The 25,647-nt window shown below is 37.1% G+C and overlaps 1 protein-coding gene across 1 annotated transcript; it reads right to left on the reverse strand.

Annotated features, from left to right (window-relative positions):
* SYCP2 (synaptonemal complex protein 2) lies at positions 1–22,889 on the reverse strand. Its single transcript, XM_054274652.1, has 44 exons — positions 22,866–22,889; positions 22,133–22,273; positions 21,759–21,887; positions 20,522–20,626; positions 19,945–19,969; positions 19,191–19,276; positions 18,244–18,332; positions 17,676–17,710; positions 16,938–17,080; positions 16,807–16,859; positions 16,619–16,664; positions 16,342–16,437; positions 15,904–15,964; positions 15,198–15,346; positions 14,329–14,403; positions 13,725–13,883; positions 12,914–13,013; positions 12,249–12,367; positions 11,309–11,369; positions 11,157–11,214; positions 10,820–10,956; positions 10,417–10,514; positions 10,067–10,185; positions 9,797–9,827; positions 9,465–9,529; positions 9,302–9,359; positions 8,599–8,654; positions 8,055–8,103; positions 7,764–7,938; positions 7,309–7,376; positions 6,756–6,935; positions 5,840–6,023; positions 5,184–5,425; positions 4,899–5,069; positions 4,614–4,778; positions 4,152–4,242; positions 3,483–3,644; positions 3,076–3,203; positions 2,792–2,886; positions 2,611–2,710; positions 2,130–2,188; positions 1,745–1,823; positions 1,284–1,340; positions 1–951 (listed from the first exon to the last, which is right to left on the reverse strand). Exons 1-44 carry the CDS (start codon positions 22,887–22,889, stop codon positions 883–885), a joined length of 4,392 nt encoding a protein of 1,463 aa, XP_054130627.1. The 3' UTR covers positions 1–882.
* Between the last annotated feature and the right edge of the window lie 2,758 nt (positions 22,890–25,647).

The following is a 25,647-nucleotide window of genomic DNA, read 5'->3' on the forward strand; positions in this document are numbered from 1 at the left end:
TGGGCCTTGCAGTGCACTTTTAAACCTTGTGCAGTTTAGAGACAAGTCCTGTTTCATTCAGATGACATTCAATCACAGCAGTGGAAAGAAAAGTTTAACATCTCAAGGAGTCCATCTAGTGGAGATCACAGTGAGCACAGGCTCAAAAAACCCCCAAACCACATAAAAACCAGAAGCTCAGAAAACATTTGTACACTGATGTAAATGGGATGAGTGGACCAAATAATTTACTGGAAATTTCAGTGTAATTATTTCCAGAAAGACAAAATAGCTTTGTGGCTTTAAAATTCTTACCCAAAATATTTGCACAGCAGCTTTATCTGACTTCTTACTGATTTAAAGCAAAGTAACAATGATAATGAGTAAAAAACCCAACAGACAGCATCTGTTTTTCTTGACTTGTTTAATAGAACTATTTGCAAGACAGTTCCAACACAAGTGCTGAGAGTTTTCTCTCAGAAAATCCTACTGAAGTCTAACACCACAGACAAACAGGACTGAGATCAAACCAGGTGGTTTGGTCCCTAAATAATTCCTGGCTTGTATTCTGGATCAAAACATTGATTCAAAGTGAAATTCAAAGTGATTTCTCTGCAAGTCAGTTAAGTAACCTATAAAAATTGTTAAAGAATTATTTAGAAGTAGCATTTGCTAAAAATAAAATGGCATATTACAATTTAGCAGACTCAGTGAAATAATTTCAAATCTCACAGGTGAGTGGGTAAGTCTTATCCACACAGATTTTAATATTATTAAGGAAAATATGCTTTCATTACAGTAGTGTCCTTGAGTGTGACAAAAAAAAGAAAAAGTTACCATATTTTCCATTACAAAAATGTTTATATTCACCTTGAATTTCAGGAAAGAATCTGAAAAATCACTTCAGAATTCTGCCTTTGATTGAAACAAGGTCTGCAATCCCCTGCGAACGTTACACAGCTCCTCTTCTTGCTGTACAAAAAAAAATTACATTTATCACTTTTATTACACTGTATTTATCACATGCCTTTGAAAAACAGGCAGATTTTATTCCATGTATTGCAATCCTGGTGCACTGTACATGCTGCTTAGTCTATCAAAGATGAACTTTTCAGCATTAGGACAGAACTAAACGAGTCCATTCACATCTCCCTGTGGCTCCCATCCCTCAGGTAAGGTTTTAAATAAAGTGACATTTGCTTTCTGATTAACTTTTATTTTTGATAGGGGACTAGAAATCAAAATTTTAGTAATTTAGTGTTCAAACTGCAAAAAAAAAAAAAAGACAAGATAAATTTATTTACCATTTCTTTTAGAAATTTCTCTTGGAGTCCTTTTATGTCTTCTTTCAGCAGATGCATCTACAAAAAGACACTGAATGCATCTCCTCTGCTCACAACTGCCACCACATTTTCAAGAAAACAGTGATTTCCCTAAATGTGTCATAACCAAGAGTTGCAGATGCACCTGCCTATGGAAAAGGATGTTTTAAATTTTTTCTTTCTTGGATGAGTAACACCAGCAAACAAAGTCACAGAATTCAGAATAAGTCCTGAGAACTGCACACATCTTGCATGGATGAAATCTAGGCATAAACACTGAATATTGTGAAATTAAGGGACATTTTATGGCAAAAGCTAAAAAAATGATTATGTATCATTAATATAATGCTGAGGATAAAATCTTCAGGGAAAAAAGTTAATACTGGTATCTGTGGGTACAACTGAGGAATTATTACAATAAGCAAAACAGAAGTTCACCATACCTCTGAAGTAAAAATATTTTCTTCACAGTCAACAGAATGGTAGATATTCTTTTCGAATGAAGTTTTAAGAATCTGAATTCTAAAGAAATAAAGGCAGTTTAAACAGCTTTGCTACATAAGAACTTCCTATAATGAGCACAAGTACATCCCACTGTTGGGAGTCTATTTGCATTTAAAGGATGGATAAACATCCCCATCACTGTTACTGCTGGAACAGTCCCTCAGCTAGGTGGAGAAGTTTAACTGGAGAATAATTACATGAACATTTTAATCTCATTTTCTCATCAACCATCTCTCTTTTATGGAAGGAGTTGCAGAGAGAAGTTGTGCTGATCTCCCTCAAGTGAACAGAACAGAAATCTCAGGATTAGAGAACCCTACTGACCTCTGCTGCTCATTTTTCATGTACATACTAAAAGTGTGTGAATGCTTTTTCCAAAAGGTCTGGAAAGAAAAATATTAAGAGATATGAATCAATGGGAACTGATTTTCCAAACTAAAAGTCATTAATTTCTAATATGGACAAAATGAACAACAACAGGCTGAACACAGAAGGGGCAGGAGTTACACAGCCCCCACAGGAGCTGGAAACACCCAGCCCATTAAAGCACTTGAAGTTTATTGTCGGAGGAAAAACACACAGGAGTTCATGCAGTGGGTACATGCAGGAAAATACAGAGTGACCTTGGCATTCCAAGGGCATCCTGACACCCCAAAGGCATTATTTGAAATTTGACCCAACTAGAAGCAAAAAGGTACAAGCTTTGAAAATTAACATTAATAATATTAAATTAAAGATTATATTAATCATCTACAGATTGCAAAGAATTCCCTTTTACCCACATTCAAACAACTAAAATACAAACCGAGAATTCTTTTTCCATGATTTTCAGGGACTGAGAGTCCTTTTCAAACTTCTCAAGCTCCTCAGTGAGAGTAAAATGAAATTTGTCCAGCTGCCTGATCCTACCAAAACAAACCAGGTTACTTGCAGAAGGTATTCACTGCATTTTAAGGATGTTGTAACAGGAATCTGCCATTACTGACCTGCATTCATGGAGCTGGTAACTCATGGTGGCCAAACGCTGATGGGCAGCTCTCAGGGTTTGCTTATTAAAATTGTCCATTTTCCTGGAGCGGTTCTAAGAGGGTGTTTTAACATCAAATTCAGATTATTTGCACTTTAGAAAAAAACCCCAAACTGTAATATTCAGTACTGTAACTGCTTCATATCACAACAAACCCCCTTTAAAAATGTAATGGTGTGGTGCAAGCCAAGTGTCACCCATGTGCTCATGTACTCCCCAAGAGATGCACGGGAAGGGTCTTGCCTCAATTTTCTTGGCAAATTCCTTCTGGAGCTGCTGACAAATGCTGATGGTTGAGCAATCAGGCTTCCAGAATTCTGCATCCAAACCAGACAGGTCATTTGCAGATTGAGTGGAGACACTTTCAGACACTGAAGAGAACAAAAAAATGTCAAATTCAGTATTATAAAGTCCCCAGTCTGAAGTTAGGACAGCTTTTGTTCTAAATAAAGTAATATCATCAATTAGAATCTGGTTCTATTTGCATATCAATTTTCTGACTTTTCCTATGGATCCAGTCTCTAAATATTTAGCATTGTTTATTCTTTGCTTTAACATGTAATATGCCTTTTATGGGTATTTTATTTCCTTGTTAAAACTGGAATTTGTCACATGATTTTAAAACTTGGCACTGTCAGTCCATGACCTACCTCTGCAAGTAGCAGCATCATCTGTTTTAAATAATTTTTTGGGCTGTAAACTAATTCTTCTCCTTCCTTTCTTTTCCTCCTCTTTGCTTGTTTCTGCCTCATCAGAGCTGCCCTCTGTGGCACTGTGGTAAGTTCGTTTGAGGAATGTTGGTAGGCTTGGTCCTACAATAAACATGGAAACAATGCTGAATTTTAGCATTATTTACAACAATGAGATGGGAGGATAAACAAGATTTTATTGACACATTGGATGCAAACTCTAGGAGTATGTATCCTGGCTTTAAAACATGAGAATGATATAGAAATTAATAACCATCACATTTATAGAGGGCTGTTCAACTGAACTCTGACTGATGAGCAAGTCTGGGATTTTTTCTGATAAAACCATTATCCCCAGAGTATCAGTAGGAGCACCTCTAACTTTTTATCTGGAGCACAACTAACCCTTTACTAAAGCTGCATTTTGGAGCCTCATTTTCAGGTTTTTTTGGGATAATTAAAACAGCAGAGAAAATGAGAAAAAGAGTAAGAAATTGAACAGTACTGAAAATATATGAACAATAAGAAGATTTAAAAACTTTGACCATATTATGATGCCAAATAAAACATTTTTCTTAACCTTTATGGAGGCACATAGGAAGTCTTTTGCTTTAAATGAAATGTCTGTACCTGATTCATTCATGGGGCAATAAGGTTCTCTAATCCAAGACTGTACTCCACTCCTGCTGGAAGCAGACAAAGGGGATGGTGCTACACAATCCTAAAAGAAAAGTCATTGATTTATTGATTAGCTTAGAGTTAAATTGCTTTTAGAAGTGTCCATCACAGACTCACATTTATGTTGTGAAAATAATTTATTTTTTATTGGAAGTCACTAAGAAAATATTGACTCCCTGTTATATTTTTTTACATATGTATTGTAACTGATCTTGTTGGGCTATAATTATTTCACTGTATCCAGATGATAAACAATTATCTAATTTATCTCCAATATTTAAAAATTAACTATTAGCAGGTCCCAAAATATTAAATACTGAGATGCATTTCCCTTAAACCTCAGCACGTGGAGAGGAGATGAAGAGATGCCAAGCTGCAGCTCTGTCCTGGAGAGCAAGGAATGCACTAACTCACCTCTTTACTTTTAGGGAGAGGTTTGGTGGCATCCTGGAGCTCGCCTTTAGCAGAAATATCTGAAAAGCAAGACTGGGGACTGGAATCCTCACTGTTATTCGCTGTTTCCAGCACAGCTCCCTTTGTGTGTTTTCCACTGTCAGCTTTATATGCTGTTAAACTGAGCTGCACATTGAGGGAAAAAAAATCATTATTGACAGATGTCCCTTAAACATCTTCACCTGTAAGCTGATAAAACAAAAAGCTGCAGGTCTCTTCTGAAGAGCAAAGAACTCAGGAACATACCTCTTCCTTATTCTTGGGGATAGGCTTAGTGAGATCCTGAAGCTTTCCTTTAACAGAAAATGTGTCTGAAATGTGACATTGGAAACTTGAATCTTCATTATTATTACAGATTTCTGCTGCAGCTCCCTTGGAATTTTTGCCACTGACGGTTTTATATGTGGTTAAGCTGAGCTGCACATGAACAAAAAACCCCAAGCATTATTGAGAGAAGAAGCAAAAACCAGCTGGCAGGCAAATGGAACAATTTCAGTTAAAACAACTCTAGAGAAAGGTTAATGCTCTTACCAATGATGCTTCAGTTAAAACTGGTGAGAAGCTTTTCCTCCCAAATGCCAACTTCGTTGTCTCAGGGGATTCAGTTACAGCCAGGCTTTGCATACTCTTGTTTTGTGGACAGAAATTACTGGGAGAGGATCCTTTCTCAGAGTTCAGCATTTCTCTGTCTCCTGGTAATGACTCCTGCAGGCCAAGTGACCTCTCACTGGAGCTGGGCTCTGGGCTGGCACCTCCTGACACCCTCTCAGCACCTGGGGACAATTCCTGCACTGTCAGCACCAGAGGGGGACTTGCACAGCAGCAGCAAAGCCCCACACTGCTCCTGCTCCAGCCCTGGCGATTTCCAAGTCTCAGATGTGTGGGATTTGGCACAGGCCTTGCCACCCTTCCCCTTTCTCCCTCTGCCACTTTCAGCAGTACCAGATTTGTTCTAACACTGACATAATGTGTTTCTGTATTACCCTCATGTCAAAGAACTGCACCAACCTACAGATGTGTTAGTGACATCTAATACAACTCCTTAAATTCTGTGGAACAACTGGAATTATGGGATATTTCATTTTAAAAGCACGAAATAAATGTTAAATGGAACTGCTGTGATAACCCTCAATTAACCTCCACCTCTTGTTTCAGCACTGCTAGAAAGGAGAAGTGAAAGCACCTACATCTCATTGTCTCAGGGGAGGCAGGGCTGTCAGCTGAAGGCATCTCCAGCTCCCTGTGCTCTGCAGAACTCCTGCATTCAGCCAGTGCTTTCTGCACAGAGCTCTCCACTCTCTTGGGCTCCACAGGTACAGCCTGAAGCATCTTTGGCTGCTTGTAATCCTTGTTTGGCCCACTCATGTGTTTCTACCAAAATACAAAAGTTATATAAACATCTTTGTAAACCACAGTGTCCATGAAAGCTGATAAGGAGAGATAGAGATTTATTATCTATTAACATTGATCAAGCAGAAGGACCACCAACAGAAGTACTTAAATCCATAAGCAGATCAGGTTTTCCAACATTAATAAACTCAGAATTTCTTTAACTCAACACAAATTTCTATTCTTATGAACTACCTAACTACTGGAGGCAATCACTGATGTTTCAGGATTTAATGAATAAAGTTTAAAAACCTTTTCATATATATTGACATGTTATGCTAAAACAATGAAAATGTTTCAGCAACAAGTGTTCCTTCACTAAAAATCCATTTGGATATTCAGGAAATGTATTGACACAGCATTACCAGCAGCACATCAACTCAACAAGATTTGGCTCACTGAACCCTCCCAATTTAAGGACATTTTCAAAATATTGTCACATTTTCAAAATACAGCACACAGTAGCTCTTTGCAGCAGAAAAAATCTCATAAATAAAACCAAAATCTATTATGACTAAGAAGATTATTCAGGACTGATTTTCTTAGCAGCTCAATACTCATCATTAAAAAAGGGGCAATATTAAAAGAACATTAACTTCAATTTTCTTATGTTGGGCACTTAAAATTCAGGAGTACCAAGTACAAAGCAGAGCACAGTTTACTTTGAAAAACATGGCAAAAAAGGATTTTTAATAATCAAGTGGAACTGCACACCTGAATTTTGGATTTCTCCTCCCTGGAGGTGCATGTTGGAATCCTTTCTTCAGTCTCAGACTCAGAGCTGGAAGGCTCTTTGTAATTTTTTGTTGCTGCTGCTCTTCGAGGGAGTTTTTCTCTGGTGGATTTTACCATCATTTCATCCAGTTTTGAATTCTGGGGTTTACATTTGTTTAGCTTTGGAAGAATAAAATCATCTTCAGTTAACAACAGTGATTAACACATCCATAAGATAAAATGGCAGATAACTTGGTTTGATTACTTGAAATTAAAAAGGTTTAAAAAGATTTTTACCAAAGCTCAGAGAATCCAACCATCAGTTTACTAAAACCAGCACCCACTGTACAAAATCATTCTAACTCACTCATGACTGAAAAACCAGCTAAATATTATATGAAAAGAATACAGTACTTGAAAGGAATGAACTGTATTTAACAAATGATCTTATAGAAATGTCACATATTTATGAAAATTATTTTAAAACCGTTTCTGGGGGGAACAAAGAGATTTTTAATCCATATTAAAATTCTACTCACAAACCCACATTTACCTTTTTCTTATCTGCATTTTTGCCTTTAGCTTTTTCCATGTGGAAAGCAGGTTCCAAGGATTTTTTTGCTGCTACAATACAAGAAGGTTGAAAAATCAGGAAAACACTCAAATGTTTGACATTGGTTTCAGCTGTAAAATAACAGAATAACTTTCATGCCTGCAAATTGACTGATTCAGTAACTGCTTTCAGCCCATTATTTTGAAAAAGACTTTTTTTAAATTAACAATAACTTGTACCTGTCTCATCCTTCCACAGTTTTCCACATTAAAGTACAGAATTTATATAAATTGATCTTTACAAATTATTAGAACTAACTTGGAAATTCCTTATGCTTGGCAACAAGACAACAAAAAATATATGACATTTGCAACACAGACATGCCATGCTGTGCACTTTGTACCTATGGACCAATTACTGCAGCATTCTTCAGAAATATGAAAAAAAATTCTTACTTTTGTATGTGGTCATTGGTTTCCCTGGTTTTTTACTTCTACTGTAATCAACTATCTGGGCTTTAGGTTTTCTCTTGGATTCCTGCAGCCAGCTAATCTCTGTCTTGCTGTCATCCCCTCTGTTTTCTGTGTCTGAGTCACTAAAGAGATGCTTCTTGTCTCGATTGTTTCTGGTCTACAAAACCCAAAAAAGTTCCTAAGTTATTAATTTTTATACACAGTCTGCTTACATAACTGGGATTTAAAGGCAGGAGGACAAGCTGTGCTGATCCATAAAAATCTGAGCCTTACCTTCTTTCCTCCCTTCCCTTCTGTGCTGGATTTATTGATGGCTGTGCTCCTTAATCAGAGAAATAAAACTCATCTTTAAACAATACATTTTAAAATAGTTGCTCTAAAACTTTTTACTATTCCCATGATATCTGGATTAAGGATTTTAACAAAGGTACAGACTTTTGTTTCCACATTATTTTGGGATTACCTGTTCACCTTAAACCCTAAAGGTTGTGTTTGTTTCCCAGTTATCAGTAGGAGTACACAGCAACAACAAAGCCCTTTCCAGGAGGATCATTAACCAAAAATAATCTCAATCTATTTCTCTCCCTGTAGTATTCCATGAGGAGAACTATTTCCTTCATGGAACACATCCTTTCCTTTTTATCACCTTCCCAAAGGGCCACCCAGGAACAGCCTAGAACACAGCAATGTTTATTGCTTAAAAAACCAACACAGCCAAGATATTCTTGTCATGCAGCACTCCCTGGAATATTGTGACTGCCTGCTGCAGAGTGCAGGCTGTTCCAGGAGAATCAGCAACCAAAACAGAACATCCTACCCTTTCCTGTTTGCCTCTGTATGAACACTCAGCTCAGTCACACGCAATTCTTGGATCTAAAAATGCAAACAGAGAAGAAACAAAGGAAGATTTTCAATGGTTACAAAATCTGTACAAAATTAAGCAGGCCACCAGCCAGTAACTGCTAAGGAGGTTTTTTTCCTTAGTTATTACACTCAGTAATTAAGGGTCATTAATTTCTATCTTAGAATTTATTTAATAGAACTGGCAGTTAAAAACAACAGTAACTGACTGAAGCTTTCAGGATCTCAAAGCAATACAAGAGCTCCCACCCACCTGCTTCACAACCTTCCCCACTTCACTGAGCCACAAGAAGCAAAGATACCTTTTATCATCATTAGATTTTCTTTTTGCTCAAACATCTGCACAAAGATGTCTTTAAAATGAGGATTAGAAAGATGCCAATAACATTTTCAGGATAATTTAAAATAATGATACTCTAACACACTGTTTAATTCTTAATTCAGGAAAAACATCATCACAGCCTGAAGTGGCCAGAATCTTAAACCAGAGTATATTGTTCAATATTTGAGAATGCTGGAGGTATTTACAAGACAAACTTTCTCCCCCGCTTAGTTCACTGATATAATTTGAATTTTCAGATCTTAATTATACTTTCAGTACAACATTTGATTGATTCCTTTCTATTCTATTCATAACATAAAATTTAGTTATTTCTTACTCCAAACTTGATTGTAGGCTCATCAAACCTGCTGATGTTAAAGTTGTAGACATCATCCCTGTCAAACAGACAGAAATCAATTTTGTGACTGAATTAATGAAAAGTTCACAGAATCAGGTGTGGGTAATCAGAAACTGTGTTTGAAAATGTTGTAACTACTTACAGAACATGACCAGCAGTTATATTAAGAAAAGAAGCAGTTTTTAGGGTCCTGTCCTGAACTTCTTCCTGTCCATAAATAAGAAGTTAGGTCCTCTGTCAAATATGGACTGTGTATTCACACTGTCATCTCAAAAGCAACTTCTTCATCATGAAGATAATCAGGTTGATTAGCAACAGTTCAATATGGCAAAACAAATCTGCAGTCAATGCATAATTAACATCTACAGATAATTAATATTCAATGGTATTTATGAACTTTCCCTTTGCACCTATTGACTTCCACCATGTATTTACATGTTAAAAACAATTCCAACAAAAGCACAAATGTGTTACCTTGGAGAACCAGGATTTATTTAAATGTGTCCTAAAAATAAAGATACATTCTGTTAAATGCTAATTAGAATACATGCATTAGAACACTGCCTATATAAAAAAAACCTCATCAAACCCAGTAAATTTATTCATGCATTCAAATACAGCATCAATTAAAAGATGGATTAAAAGAGCCCAGCCCCTTTCATTTATCAGCATTCATGGGTACATCACAGAGACAGGCAGAGGCACACAAAAGCTCAGCACAAAAGGAAATAGCTCACACTGTACCTGTTAAAGCCCAGGGAATCTCTTGCTTTGCTCTTCTCATCACTCTTGTCTCTGTATCTGTCACTGATTTTACTGATCAGTGATTTGGCTGCATCTGCCATTTCTTTAGACTTTGGTTTCTATAAAAACAGTTTAACACTCAACATTCAACAGAAGAACAAAGCTGCAAACAGAACTTCAGGTTCTTAAGAACCCCCTAAACTTCATGAAATGCCTCTTAACGAATTAAATTACATTAATTTGAGAACCATTTTCCCTTGCATGACAGAAATCCCACCAGTTTTAAATCACTGAAAATGGGACAATTCTCTTAAATGCAAGTGAAAGAAACAAAGGTAAAAAACTCTCACTGTCTTTGACTGTTTTGGGTTTGCAGTCTCTTTTCTGAGGAGAGCATCAGGGTCCTCTTGTGCAAGGTCAGAATGGAAAGATGTGTCACACACTCTGGCTGAAAGAAATGTTTTAAACCATCGTTCAGTGGTAGTTTCAGTATTTTTCCCTCCTGTATTTAACAGTTTGTGTTCCAAATGATCAACACTGACTCCTCCACTGAGGATGGGATCAATTTGGATCGAATGGTTCTGTTTTTTTCATTTGTTTATCTGGAGAGGTACTTCAAAAAGCTGAATAAATGCTTTTTGTGTCACAGCTCTTTCACTACCAATAGTAATAAAGGAAAAAACAATCATCACTGCAAGTTCATTTCTCTGAATCTATTTTTGAGAGTAGCAGTTGACCAAGTGTGACCATCACCTGGATGGGATGCACGTGCCAGTGACAGATTTGCCTTTTGCTTGTCCCCAGCTGTTCCATTCTTCTCAGGAAGAGGGAATGTTCTTTTTTTCCATGTTTCAGTTTTATCAAAAGAAGTCTCCAAAAGACCAGGCAGCCTAACAAAGACAACAACATCCTACTGTCAGAACTTGAGTCTTAATTATAATAAAAGTGTATCACAAATAGGAAAATTATTAAATCTTAGAGATAGCAAAGCATTTTACATTGCAACAAAATATCAATTCTGGTGATGCTTGAAAATCCTCCCTTCAAAGTGAGTGACAACAATGACTTGGAATTCTTTTCCAGTACTTACAAAGGTTTGTTGCTTCTCCCAACTGGCTGAGAATCAGGAACAATATCTAACACTTCATCTAAATGAGACATTAATTTGGTGTCAATTATTATGGTAAAAGAAAAAATTAAAATAATTTTAAAAGGACTGCCAGTGCTTGTAAAATTACTTGCCTAAAGCTTTCTTTTCTGTGGCCTCTGGTACCATTTTTATGACTTCTTCAGAACGGATTTGCTACAGTGGAATGCGACCCAAAAGGAAATATTAGTTCAGGACCATAAGCAGTACAACCTCATAAACTTGTGCTTTCTCTAATAAAACATGACTTTCTTGTTCTCATTTCATGGAAGTGCTGTTCCAGTACTTTCCCATGTATTTCTGCCTCATTCCTGGTATCTGACTTCCTAATCTGGGCTGTTTCACAGAATTCATTGTCTGCTGTGCATCTCTGCCCGTTCTAAGATGCACAGTAAGTAACACTGCCACTCAGAGCCCATAAAAGCCAAAGAAATGCTCTAAACAAAACATTCTGTACATGACAGCCCTTTCCAAAGTATGGCTGTATCAAAAAATGCTTCAGAGTCCCATAGTCTGGGGCTTGACCTGAATCTCAGCAAGGCAGACATTTACAACATTTATGTATTTTTGCTTTATAGTAGTGAAAGCCTGACCAAAAATGTACTAAAAAAATCAATGCTTTAAATGCTGCAAGCTGAAGACATGAACATTTCACAAGCACAGCTGAGTGTATTCTCTGTTTTAGGACTATTTCACTACTGCATAGCAAATTAGAAGTTATTGCATGCACATTTCTCCTATTATACACAAAGGAAGAACTGAGGTTCCAGAAAAAAGGAAGATAATTCTGGGGTTAGGACTGATGAGTGAATGCAAATTGGGCCCAATTTTGTTAGAGTTCAGTCTGACTTTAAACATCAAACCTGAATTTCAGAGGGCAAGGAAATATAATGCAATAAAGTAAAACATACTGTTTTCTAAAAGTGACTTGCTACCTGTAAAACTTTAGCCCTTTAAAATATGAATTAGGAACAAATTAGAATAGAAATGAATGTTATTCTAAGAAAACGACTTAGCTACAGAGGACATGCATACTCCAGGAGGCTCCTGATAGAAACTCTTTGTTCTGCTCTCATTTATTGTTTCATTGTCAGACCTGTTAGTAGAGCTGGTCATTTCCAAAGGCAATTTACACCTCGCTTTAAAAGGAGTGGCTGAAACAAAACAGAGACGTGTTAGAACTCCATCAGTTCTCCCATTACAAAAGGAAATGTTTTGCCCACTATCCCAGCTATTCCACAAACTCCAACAAAAGCTGATTACTTTTGATACCAGCCCCTTCTGGACCTTTAATAATTCCATTTATTCCAACTCTGCTATGTGGAGATTAAGAGCTCAATGATTGTGGATGTCTGGAGGCAGAAGCAAAGCTTGTTACAGGCTGGATCTGGTATAAAACAGTTGGCTTCTATTTAAAGACTTCAGTGTAATACATTTTTACTGAGTTCTCAGCTGGTTCCTGACAGCAGCAGCAGCAGTGCCAGGTGACCCTGGGCTGTTGGGAAGGCAGTTCCCCTGTCCCACACCCTGTCTATGCACCAGGAGCAAGTGCCCCTTAAACATTTCAAGTTTTAAAATCTGCTCAGGAGATTTTCTCTCTCTCCTTTTCATTTCCAGCTGCGCCAAGGATCACAGTTCATGCCTGAGTTTCAAAGACCATTCACAGTGTATTTTTACCCTGAAAACACTTGCAAACTTACATGTGCTGATAAAAAAAGAGGAACTCCTTGTGGACACACTTGCAGTTCTAGGAACATGCACAGATGCTTCAGACACTTTCCTTTTACGGGATGGAGTTACCTTGAGGAGCAGAAAGAACTTGACCATAATACACTGATTGAAGTGTGGCAGCACAAGAATTCAGAACATTTATTGCCAAGAGTCTCTTGTCCATTTTTGGAGTGTCAATTGTTGCTGCTGCAGGCATCAAGGCAATGTGAATTTTTATGCAGTTGTATTTCAACAAAATATTTTTAAACTGGGATTTGTGGTTTTTGTTTTCTAAATTAATTCAATGAAGTATGGGCAAATCCTGTCCCTTGTTCACCAAGGGATTCCCTGGAGATTCTGCAAAGCCACAAACTAAGGAGAAATTGGTTTCTGAACACCCACTAGTGCACCAGGAAGACACAGTAACTGTTTCAGTTTGTAGCCCCTCTCCAGCAGGGCTACATACTTGAGGCCATACTTCACTTTTCCATACTGGGACATCTGAGCATATCCTCAGAAACTTCTCTTTAAAGAGAACTCTCAGAGCATTGTGGTCTAAAGGTCATTAACAATTCCTTTTTATTTCTGTCACATTATTGTAGTTTCAAAACACCAACAAATTTTTTAGCAAAAATTTTTCTAGCTTAGTGTCAAGTCTAAGAAAAACAATCCAACTTTTATTACAGTACTGACTATATTCCAGCTGTCAAATAAGAAGGTGTTTAGACTATTAAATACTACAAATATTTATACTGACATGCATTTTCTTCCTACTCCTCTTTTTTTGACAACCCTGCTCACCTTGGAGGAATCACCTTGGAGTTTTTCCTGACTGTTACTTTTACTCTGATTCCTCAAATTTCCAGGAGATTGCTGAGCTTTGTATTTACCGAGTTTCTCCTTCTCCTCTCCAGATTTTTCTTTCAATCCTGGTGACAACTGACTTTCTGGTACCATTACCTATAGGGTATTTTAATTTCTTTTAATTTGTATACAATATTTGGATTTTATAATGTTTTATTTTTATATAAACACACATAGCATCTTCTTTACCCCAAGTAACACATCCCCCACTGGAGATTCTGATAAACTTCAGAGGTTACAGACTTTTAGTTTGAAAAACTTCCAACTTAATTACTATTTTTGTTACAAGGATGGGTTTTCAAGTAACAATGCACATAAAAGAACTTGCCCTGTGCATATTTGTCTGTTTTATTCTATGATTTGGATATTAATATCTCCCAAAAAACACACTACATACATACTAGACACCAGTTGCCTGGCTTTACACTTATCTGTGCTTATTCATATTTTAAAGTCCTTGTTTTTACTGTTTATAAATTATGAATAATCAGACTAATTAAACAATCCCAAGAAACCATCTCAGCCCACTGAGGCAGAATACCTGTGATCCACTTTCATCAAACACAATGTGGACACTTGTTTTGGCTACTGATGTAGACTGCTTCTTGCTGAAATCCTGCAAAGGGATTTGTCAAAACAGACACTTTGCTCTTTTTTTAAACAAGAAACAAAATATTTAAGTGAGAGATCATAAATGTCTGAAATCAGATCACAGTGGAAAACAGACTGTACAAATTCACAGCAGTTTTATCCCTCAGGAGTTCCTCAGTCAGAGCTCCGGACAGAGCAGTTTGTTAGAAGCAGAAAGGAGTAAGGTGAGGCTTGCTGGAATGTTTTACTAAATGAGTAAATTCAAGAGTGTTAATTGCACTGAAAAACAAGACAGCTCATTAATAATTTCTGAAAGTATTTGTAAACAACCAGGCTGTGTTTCTGGAAAATTAAATATGCACAATTTGACATTAAGGTATGGTGTTCTCTTTCCAGCCTGAAAATTCTTGTTGCAATTCATTTTCAATGCTGGAATGAAAGAACCATTTCAGTGCTGAGTCCAGCACTGCTGAGCACTAACCTATGTCCCCAAGTGCCACATCCCTGGGTGTCTTACATAACCCCAGGGATGGGGACTCCACCCCAAAGCCTGGGCCAGGCCTTGACAACCCTTCCAGTGGAAAGATTTTCCTAAAATCCAACCAAAGCCTCCCCTGGTACAACTTGAGGCCATTTCCCCTTGTCCTTATTAAGCATCTTTCCCAAAGCTCAGCATATGATGAGTTCTGTAGCAGAGATGTCAATGAGAAACTCTTGGTAGGGAGAGATTCCAACAATCCCAGCTGGAAATTTTAAATGGCAATGAGACACTGAGTTTGAATCAATTTAAAACTATTCAAAAAGGTGTTTAAATCTTACCTTACATTTATGAAATCCATAAATCTTTATGGTCACATCTTTAATTTCCAAGATAGAATCAAAACAGAAAAGAAATTTCTCTCCTTCAAGAGCACCCACACTCATTGGGCTTTTTAGATCTATTGTTAATAATTTCTTTGAATTGTTTTCTGGACAAAAACAAAATTTGAAAAGCAGCTTCATTTCAAATAAACAGCATCTCACATAATCTTTGTCAACACATGACACATTCTTCAGTTCAGGTGCTAAGATTAATATTTTATTTAATTCCCTCTAATCTACAATAATTTTATTAGCAAAAAAAGTTCTAATGTTCATATTTTAGAAATACTTATTCTGTATATTATTAAACAGAATTTTCTTTGAAGGTTACTTACTATAGCTGCAGACAAATTACAGATATTTACTGTTCTAACAAGTTCAAAAGGAATATTGTTACCTGCCATTGTTTTATGCCTTACTTTGTATTGAAATAACTCTAAGACATAATTATTAAATTGTTTTCCTAAAATCCCACCAGCATACCCAAAGTGCAGATGTGACTGCAGTGCAGTTTTGTCCCTGATAAAAACAGCTCCTACAATATTTTAAGTGAGAATTCTGCTTTGCTAGAGTTAAGTCAGTACTTTAAGGTTAATCAAATTGAAATTAGATGGAAAATCCAAGTTAGAATACAATGAAAGGTCTCATTTTTGAGTTCAACTACCTTCCAGGCTGTACATGTTGACATCTTCTTCTTGTATAATGACTGTTTCCCACTGCTGGTCCTTATATGAAAAACATATTTATTATGTGTTGTATCACAATTGAAAGAAATTATATCACAACTAAAAGAAATCCAGTGATCAAAGTCATCCAGTGACAAATTTACAACTTTTTAAACCTCTGTTACAGAGTGACAGGAACTTGTGCTTCACTGTTTCTCACTGTGCATGTGTTTAACTATTCCCAAACAGCATTAGAAGTCATTACTGTGAAATTATTTGATCTAAATATCAACAAATCTGGATTTTTTTTAGCCCAATCATCAGTGGAATGCACATGTAAGTTCAACACATTGAACATGGGGAAATAAAATCTGATAACCAAGGAATGTGGATTTGCTGCCTCAGGAGAACCCAGAGGGAGACAAAACTCAGCTTACTGCATCCTCTGCTGCCACATAGAAGGAAATACTCCTGCTGCCAATGTTGAAATCAATCCAAAACTCTTCCAGGTTTTCATCTGATGGTATCTGGAGCTAAAACAAAAAGATAAAACAGTAAGAGCAGAGAGCACTGATTACTCCCAGCTAAGAAGTCTCACGTTGGTCTGACCCCCTGACAAACTTTCAGTCCATGCCTATTTTATACTTCTGATAAAAAGATAATTTTCTTATTTTTATCTCTATTTTTTCTTAACCAGAAGGCAGAAAACCTTACCTTATACTCATCAAGAGCTGCTGATAAACATGGGAATGTAAAAACCCTGTAAGAAAAGGACATTTTTTCAAGCATTCTGTAATGCTGTAAATAAATTTTGCAGATCTGAACAAGTGATTTTTACCCCAAGGAGGTAACATACATAAAATCCTAAAAAAAATATATTAGCATAAAAAAATTAGTTTTACCTTCTTTTGTCTCCAAGCATGCCATTCACCTGGTTGAGAAATTTTCTGCAATCCTATTAAAACATAGAAATTTCTTAAAGAATTGTAAGATGGATGTTTTCCTCCCTGGAAATGTTTTTCATGTGACTTACTGTCTCAAACTCTGAATCTTTAATTTCTTTAAATGCAGTGGACACAAACTCCATGGGGAACCACTGGGAGGCCAGAACTCTCCTTTGCTTCTCTGACACCATTCTGCACAGAGCCTCTGTGATGGCCACTTGTGTGTCATAGTCTGCAGCAGGGAATTCACACAGGAGCAGATTAAATAACTGCTGAGGTGGGAAATGTTACCAGGAAATTGGGGTAAGCAGTGCTGAGCATAACCTAGATCCCACCAGATCCAAACATGCAACCCATAAAGGATAATTAGAAAAATAACTATGGGAATAACAATGGCTAAACAAGTTATTTTTCAAAATGAAACCAACCAAACTTTCCAGGACTGTCAGAGCCACAGCAGGTGTTTAAACAAGAGAGAAGTTTTCAAGTTTCACTCTCTGAGCTGGGAAATTGCTGGATACCAAAGTGATCCCTGAGGGAAGTTCCAGTACTGCAACCCATGGCCACAGCTCCCAGCCTCAAAGATTGATTTATTTATCATTTTTCCTATTTGAAAACTTTCATTCTAGAAAACCAAAAACTTCTATAAGTTTTCCATACACTGAACAGACAGAAACATTCCAGTTGCAGACTGTTTTCATGCAGTATTTATATTTTTCAGATACCCCTAACCATAACATTCTGCAGCTCCCAGATGCCTTCTCTGGTTTCTTAATGGGTGTGCAGCTAATTTTTAAGCTCAATACTAAATTAAGTCCCATGCTCACCTCCAGCATCCAAAATTGTCCTCCCCATTTCACTCCTGCCAAACAAAGGAACATTTCGTCAAAATGTGACAGCAACACAAGGCCAAATAATAATTATTATAAACTTTCAAAGTGTGAGACAAACCCCTGATTCCATGGAACTGTTAAGAGTTCCAAGGGGTAAATACCTGTGGGAGCACTGCTTGGGGATCTGAACCACCTGACAGATACAATTTTGACTCTATTTGCTTTTCTGAAGTGCTGTAAAATGATTTCCAGTGCAAACAGCCCAACCTTCCAGTGACTGATTCACTGTGCTGACAGCACATCCTTACAAATATTAATTTAATTTTTTTATGACAATTGGGATGGGGAGAAGCCTGATTCAGACTGGGAAAGAGGAAAATTCAGGCTTCTGATGGAGAATAACCCATGAGAATACCTGTCCACAGCCACCACCACTGAGAATTCACAGCAAGTGCAGAAGTTGAGTTAAACAGGGACCAATCTGCACAACAGTTTAGTAAAAACCACCTCCCAACCCTGCAAATGATGGAGTGCTATGAAAATGATACTGAAGATCATTTACATGACAAGCAACATCTCCTTTGTAGAAAGAATCTTTTTCTTGGAATCTCGAGGGATCTTGTCAAGCAATAAATTCAGTTTTTTTATTACCTAAGAAGAGTGGAAAAGAGGGAATATAAAGTAAGTTTGTTAAACTGAGTTATTCTTATTTTGAGCCCTTGTAATGTATTTCATACCACTGAAGAAAGCTTAAGTAACTGCAAAACAAGAAAAGACAACAAATTTTACATGACTTTAAATGGTATTTATCATGCTAAAACAACCTCAATTTCAATAAACTACTTTAGTTTCAATGGGAACAGTACTTGTTCAACAGTTGTTTCTTATTTGCAGGTTTAAATAAAGAAAAATCTTCCAAAGCCAGAATTGTGTCTGCAGTTGATTGCTGAGCTGAAGTGTACCTTAAATTAGCTATTAAATATAAGTGTACCTTAAATTTTAAATTAAAAAAAACTTTTCCATTGGGGATGTAGCTTTTACAAATGACATTTTTGTAACTTTCCCTTTCTTTAGGGGGAAAATCCCCTGACAACCTGAAGTTACTAAAACAAACAGGAGAAATTTAGAGATATTGGAAGGAATGCAAATTTCCTGCAAGTGACTAAAGAACTTACAACCAATAACCTTAACCCTATTTCTAGCACTTGTAGAGCTCATTTTCTCCTATGTTTTTATATGCTTTTATACAGCTTCCTCACCAGAACTTTAATATCACTGGTTTGGAATTTACTCTTAAAAAAACCCCAAAAAACCAAACAAAAAGCCCCACAACCACAGGTCAGTAATCTGAAATACTCCAACATATAAACAACAAACATTCCTAGAGAAATATTATACAATCCTTCTGATCCTAGAGCACTACAATATTCTCTTTTTTGTTAAAGAACTGTCTCCACAAAGTCCAACACACTAACCAGGAAACTGCTGCTTAGAAAGAAGGATGTTTACCTCCTGCTGAACATAAATATTAATTCTTGCATCAGTAATGAGGGAACATGTTCTCAGAAGAAAGTTTTCTAGTATTTGCATTTTACCTAACAGGAAAGAAAGAAATCAAGGAGTAGTCAAGAGTCTGTTAGGGTATCCCTCATAAACATTTGGGAAAGGATTAATTTTCATTTAGAAATTAAATGCAGTGTGTCTGACTTTTTATAAAGGATTAGTGATATGTAAAACAGAATAGTTATTTCAATTTATAGTAACCATGTTTCTATGCCTGTGCATCACTGTGTAATTCCCCTGGGTAGGAGATTATTAATTTTTTACATTTAATTGGTCAATTCCATAACTCAGCTCTCTGAGACACAACTCAGGTGCTGGAATTTATCTCCCCAGGGCCAAGGAAATGAATTTTTCACTTTGATCATGACACCAAACAGTCTGTAGGGACTTTCCCCCAGTGCCACACTGAAAGGGAAGGGCAGGGTGACACTCACAAGGACAAGGTCAATAAGGAAGGATCACTGGGCTGTGCACAGCTGGGACAGGACCTTAGAAACAACTTATTTTAGGAATAACTCAGTTAATTTTGTCATCTCTGAGACTTATTGTGCTTTTTTATTACTGACCACAGAAAGCTACAAGGAAATCTGTCCATAGAGAAACCCCAAACTAAAGGTGATGCCACAGGAATGAGAAAAGTGGTCCTATGTGTGTCCTGAAAAAGACATTTTAAACTCTCATTTCTGCTTTTTAAGCTCACCTTCAGGTCTGCTATCACACATAACCTGCAATAAAAAAACCAAACCAAATCATTTTGGGAAGAAAAATATTACAGCATGAAAAAAAAAAAAAAACAGGCAAAATGTACCCAAAGGAAGTAATCAAAAAGTATTTAAGATTTTGAAATTATTTTGTCCCTAACAAAGAATCTAAGAGATGATCCCTACTAACAAGTGTGTTTTTCCCAAAATTATATTTCAGTTAAATTTACTGAAATTATTTCACCAATGACAACAATTTTTATGAAGAGAACTCACAGATCTTATAAACTGGATTAGCATCCCAATAATGGGTGTAATAAAAATTTAATAAAGATTAAAGGTTTTTTGTTAATTCAGCATTTAGTGTTACTGGTTTTTTTATTTCATGATGCCAGCCAAGAACAGAAATTAGTATGACTACAGCAAATTGTTTAACCAAAATGATTTATAATCTATTTCAGAAGTCATTGTAATGTTGACTTGAGGAAGATATTAAATAGAAACATATTTAAAGTCCTTTTACTGCTAAACTAGCAACAATTACTTTAACAAATTTTATTATCAATGTATTTTTACCAGCAATGTGATGAAGAAATCCTCAGCCAGAGTTGTAATCATTTCATTCTTTTCATTTCCTCTGAGGACCAAAATTCCTTTTAACTTTTCAAACCAATTGACCATGTAAAGGGAAAACAAAGGTAAATCTATTTTAATAGCCTGCAACAGGACAATGGTTTGTATTGTACTTCAGTAAAACTATACAAACTCTAAATTGATTAAAACAACAGCAGCCCCACTCTGCTGAGCAGATGTTTGAAATCCTTCACTCAGGCCTAACAAAACTGGGTGATTTTAAGGACTTTTTAAACACAAAAACTGGAGATCTACTTTGGGTAGATCAAAGTAGATGAAAATTGATAGACAAAAACAGACAAAGTAGCTGAAAATTGATAATGGCTGAATGGAAGTGTGTTGTTTGATGAATACAAGCATAAACTTATCACCCTGGTTTTGTTTGTTATTAAATTTTGGTTTTTATTTTGGGCCCTTGTAATGTATTTCATACCACTGAAAGCAACAGGCTTCAGTAACTGCAAAACAAGAAAAGAGGAGTTCTACATGACTTTAAATGGCACTTATGTTACTAAAACAACCTCAATTTCAATAAATTATATTAGTTTTAATGGGAATAGTAGTTGTTCAACAGTTGTTTCTCATTTGCAGGTTTATTATTATTATTATATTGTTTATTCATTATTTGTTTATTATTAAAGCAGTTGAGAAGGCAATTGAGGAACTCTCATCTGATTTTGCCATTAATTTTCTCCAGTGAAATCTCTGAGGAAAGCAAAAAGGAAGTGGGATCTGTTGTTCAGTTTTTGCTGAGTTACAAATGATTAATTCTAACATGCAGGTTAAAATAACACCAAAAAATCAAAAGAGCAGGTACAAAATCACTGCTGTGGGAATTAACCAAAAAAAATTTCTAATTCCCGAGTCAAAAGCAATATAACAAAGCACATAAAAATACATCTTGTTTCAGCTGCTGTAAGCATATCTAAATTAATTATATACTGCATGATTTGCAAAACCCTCACTGAGATAGAGCAGCATCCCTTTAGAAGGGGCTACATGACAAAAAACATTTAAATATGAACAATCTTTGTTGCAAAGTTATGGAAATCTCTTAATTCTGACTCAATCAAGGACCAAATCAAACACTGAGCTGCTCAGCACTGAAGCACTGCTCATGCATTTATTGCTGTTTATATATTTATAGAGGAGTTCACAGATGCTTTATGGTTTTACTTATCCTTCCAACAAGGCCGTGTTTTATCATTGCTGTGAGTCCATCTTCTCCTGCTATGCTCATTTTCTTCCCACATTTCTGAATAGCATTTAGTAAAGTAGAAATGCTTTTGACTTCTTGTTTTTCAAGTGCCTGAAATCAAAATTACAACATAAGCTTTAGTCTGAAGTCCCACAAGAACATGTATTTAATTAAATTGATGTCTTTTTTTGTTCTCAAAAGCCACCTTAACTGCAGCTTGAAGGAGAAATTTAATTCATAAAATTTATTTTTGATTCTTAAATCAACTGCTGGTGTCAATGAAGGCAAATGAAAAAAATCTTTTCCACCCTCTTCCAAAGATGGTGTAGATGATTTTGATGCAATGATTACATTACCCAACACAGAAGCTTATCCAATTTGTTGACAAACTGTTTGCTGCATTTGTGAGAGACATTTTCACATTCTTCCGTGGCCAGAAATTGTTCTAAGGATTGGAAATCCTTTTTTCCTGCAGCTTCATCAATTAACTTTTCAAGCTGTAAGCAATAACCAAAGCAACTGCATTACTGTATGCTTAACACTGATATAACACATCTAATTAGCACAGATTTGATGCAAGTTTTACACAATCACCTGCTGCACTTGAAGCAAATATTCTGAATCACAAAATAATTAAGCATAAAACCTTAAGTACAGAGCACCCTATCTAATATGTTAATCTTGCAAATACTTATGCACTGAGATTCTAATTATTTGCTTTAACTGGTTTTAGTTTCCTCATATTACAGCTAAATTCCTACAGAAGTGTTGTATCAATGCCCCTTACTTGGTATATTTAGTATTTTACACTTCTGAGTTACTTTTATCCATTTTGCCCCTTTATTCTTTCTAAATTTCTTTCAATTACAACTGGATTTCAACATTTTGATCTTAAGTATCCCCTAAGTTGATTAAGCTCTGTTGAATGCATATGATTTATTTTCATCAGCAGCAATTCCCAGTTCCTCCTGCTTTCCACCCAGCTACGTCAAAAGAAAATTTCTTCCTACCACACTAAAGACTTTCCTTACAATCAAATGCTAGTAATTAAAACAATCAATACTCATATCCTGCTCCATCAGCACATACCTGCATCTCACTCCTGGCTGGCATTTTTGCAATTCACCAACTCAGCTGCCTAAAAGGGAACAATCACCACACTTTAAAAAAGTTTTGCAAACACGTCGGGAATCAGTAAAAACACATTACAAACTCCAAAGTTTGTCAGTGTGTAAGTGCTATATAAATGCTGTTTAAACAGCTGGGGATGTAAGGAAACTTTGTTGCATGGATAAACAATTGTTTAAAGCAAAGGAGAGGAAGGAATGCTCAGTTTCCTGGCTGGAGGCACAGAGGGGCCTGAGAGGACCCTCAGGATTGCCCAGCAAGGCAGAGCACAGGTCAGGGCCAGGTTATTCAGGACAGGTGAGTCAACAGCAAAACTGCATACAGGCCTTGCCATAAAATGGTGAATTAAATCATTTAACACAAATATGATGACACAAAAAGACTTCTGGATTATACACACAGTGATGGACTCCAAAGTGACTGTCACCAGCTAAAAGCAGTATCTGGGTAACAGAGGTTTCTGAAAATATTAATACTCAAGGGCAGAAAAAAATATTTGTTCTGTGGAACATTTAAGAAAAGCAATGAATCTGTTTGTGCTTTGTAAGAATTATTTTAGACCAACCAAACCATGTGCAGTCAATACTGCAGCTTTGCTCTCCTCATCCCAGACATTTATACAGACAAAAAAAAATAATGATTTAAGACAGGGAATTACTTCTGTAGAACATCAACTGGGAACACAGCCTAGCTACTCCTGCACTAAATAAGACAGAAATAACAAACATGGGGTGATTTTCCATTACTTTTTCCAACACAAGAACACAGGGGGTTCCTCAGAGGACCGTGCTGGCAGCTCACAGCTCTGCTGTCTCCGGCCCGCTCCCACAGCCCTGAGGAGGAATCCCAATTCCCTTCTCCACCCTCCAGGCCCCGCTGCCCGCCCCGAGCCCCGGCGCGGCCTCACCGCGCGGCCTCACCGCCCGCCCTCAGCCGCGCGCCCTCAGCGCGGGCCGCGCCCCGCGGGCCCCGCTGGCCAATCAGCGCTCGGCAGCGCGGGCGCGGACCAATGGCGACCGGCGAGGGGCGGGCCCTGCGTGCCCTCAGCGCGGCGGGCGTTGCTGGGGCACCGCCGTTGCCTTTGTCTACAGTTGCTGTTTGGGGCTGATTTCCGCGCACACACAGGAATTACTGGGCATGGCTGGCTGAACCAGTGTAATCCATTCCCGTGCTTAATTTAGAGGCGCTTTCACTGCCCAAGTAGGTGCAAAGACACGCTCGGTTACAGACCTGCTGCGGGCAAAGGGCTTCCACTGACGTCTGTAGTGTTTACTATGCAGAGGGAACTGGATAATGTGCTTAAGTGGAACCCAGCAGTACACTGGATAATGATCTTAAATGGAATCCAGCAGTACTGGATAATGTGTTTAAATGGAATCCGACAGTGCCAAAAGGGGGGCTTTACCTGTACTGGTGTGCTATTGCTGTATCTATTGTTATATCACAAATACACATGATAAAATAAATCTCACTTACTCCAGAAGAGTATCAAGAAGTGTCTCCATTCATACCTAGAATTCGCAGCAGTAGTGAAGCATCTAGGAGAGAAGTCACCCTTCACAGCAGCTAAACCTGCAGCAATTGTAAATAAAACAGTAATGCTGATTCCCTGAAATGAGAAAGATAAAAACTCAATACTATAAAAGGGAAAAAAAAATCCACAGAAAGTATTTAAAATACCACGAGATGTCACTGTAATGCAAGAAAATGACAAGTGGTGTGAGAAGTGGAGTATCTGCGCTGAGGAGCTGGGAGTGGGCAGTGCTGAAGCAGATTTGTAAAAAAGCTTTACTGAGAAACCTCGCAAGGACAAAACTTTGCATGAGGAACTTGGAGCGTCAGAAGTTTTCTATGAAAACTGAATCCTGCATTGTGATTTCACCATATGAAGCAGAATAATCAAAGCCAGTTTGAAGTCAGTTTCCCTTACCATGAGCAAACACAGAGGCTGAGCCTGTCCAGCCTCACTCATTCTATAGCAAAGAGAAGTGAGACAGTCCAGAAGTGGATCACACACTTTCCTTCCTGCAATCCACACCGAGATTACTTCAGCTCATTTCTCATTTTGTAACATTAGTCTGTTTTGTTTGGTTTAGCAGAAGGGAAGTCAGAGAGAAGTTTCATTGATTTATGCATTAAACGGACCAGAACCAACAGGGAAATTACTTGGCCACAGTCATTTCAGACACATGTGAAAACACCAGAGAAAATGGAAAAACTCCTTAGGGTAGGGTAGCACTATTTACAAGGACTCATTCACTACAGTAGCAGAAATATTTATCCTTATTACAGTTAAAGGAAGGCATTGTGCTGGCCAAGGTGTTTTCAATCTTTGGCACAGCTGCTGTTGTGTGTGAAGGGTCAGAAGTGTTGATACCAACAGTTTGAATATCAAGTGTCAAATGAAATACTTGCAGATCTGAGATCACAGGGAGAGAGAAGTTGGGAAAGAAGTCATTACTTATGTTACACTGCTGTTGCCAAGTGAATAATCATTCACTGCAGTTCTAAGTCTTTACCAGCTGTAAAGTACAACTGAGCACTGATGATACACCACATTAAGGGCTGTAGTTACTGACTATACATGCATATTAGTGTGATTACAAATTGCAATTTAATTTACAAATAAACTATGAATTTGAAACTAAATGTAAAAATATCACCTCTATTAAAAGTAGCACCAGCAACCTATAAGACAAATTTGATAGTTGGATGTTTGCAGAAAAAAACTACCATTTTCTTA

The sequence above is a fragment of the Melozone crissalis genome, unplaced genomic scaffold (assembly GCF_028551555.1).
Source record: "Melozone crissalis strain CALT ecotype California unplaced genomic scaffold, PUWL_Pcris_2 ptg000017l_1, whole genome shotgun sequence".
Lineage (NCBI taxonomy): Eukaryota > Metazoa > Chordata > Aves > Passeriformes > Passerellidae > Melozone > Melozone crissalis.

Excerpts from the sequence above, each read along its gene's own strand:
- SYCP2 (XM_054274652.1), bottom strand. The coding sequence starts at position 22,889 with ATGCCAGCCAGGAGTGAGATGCAG. Across the intron at positions 18,333-19,190 it reads ATATTTATGTTCAGCAGGAG|GTAATAAAAAAACTGAATTT; the intron begins GTAAACATCCTT and ends CACTCTTCTTAG. Across the intron at positions 15,965-16,341 it reads ATGTGGCAGCAGAGGATGCA|GACCAGCAGTGGGAAACAGT; the intron begins GTAAGCTGAGTT and ends TTTTCATATAAG.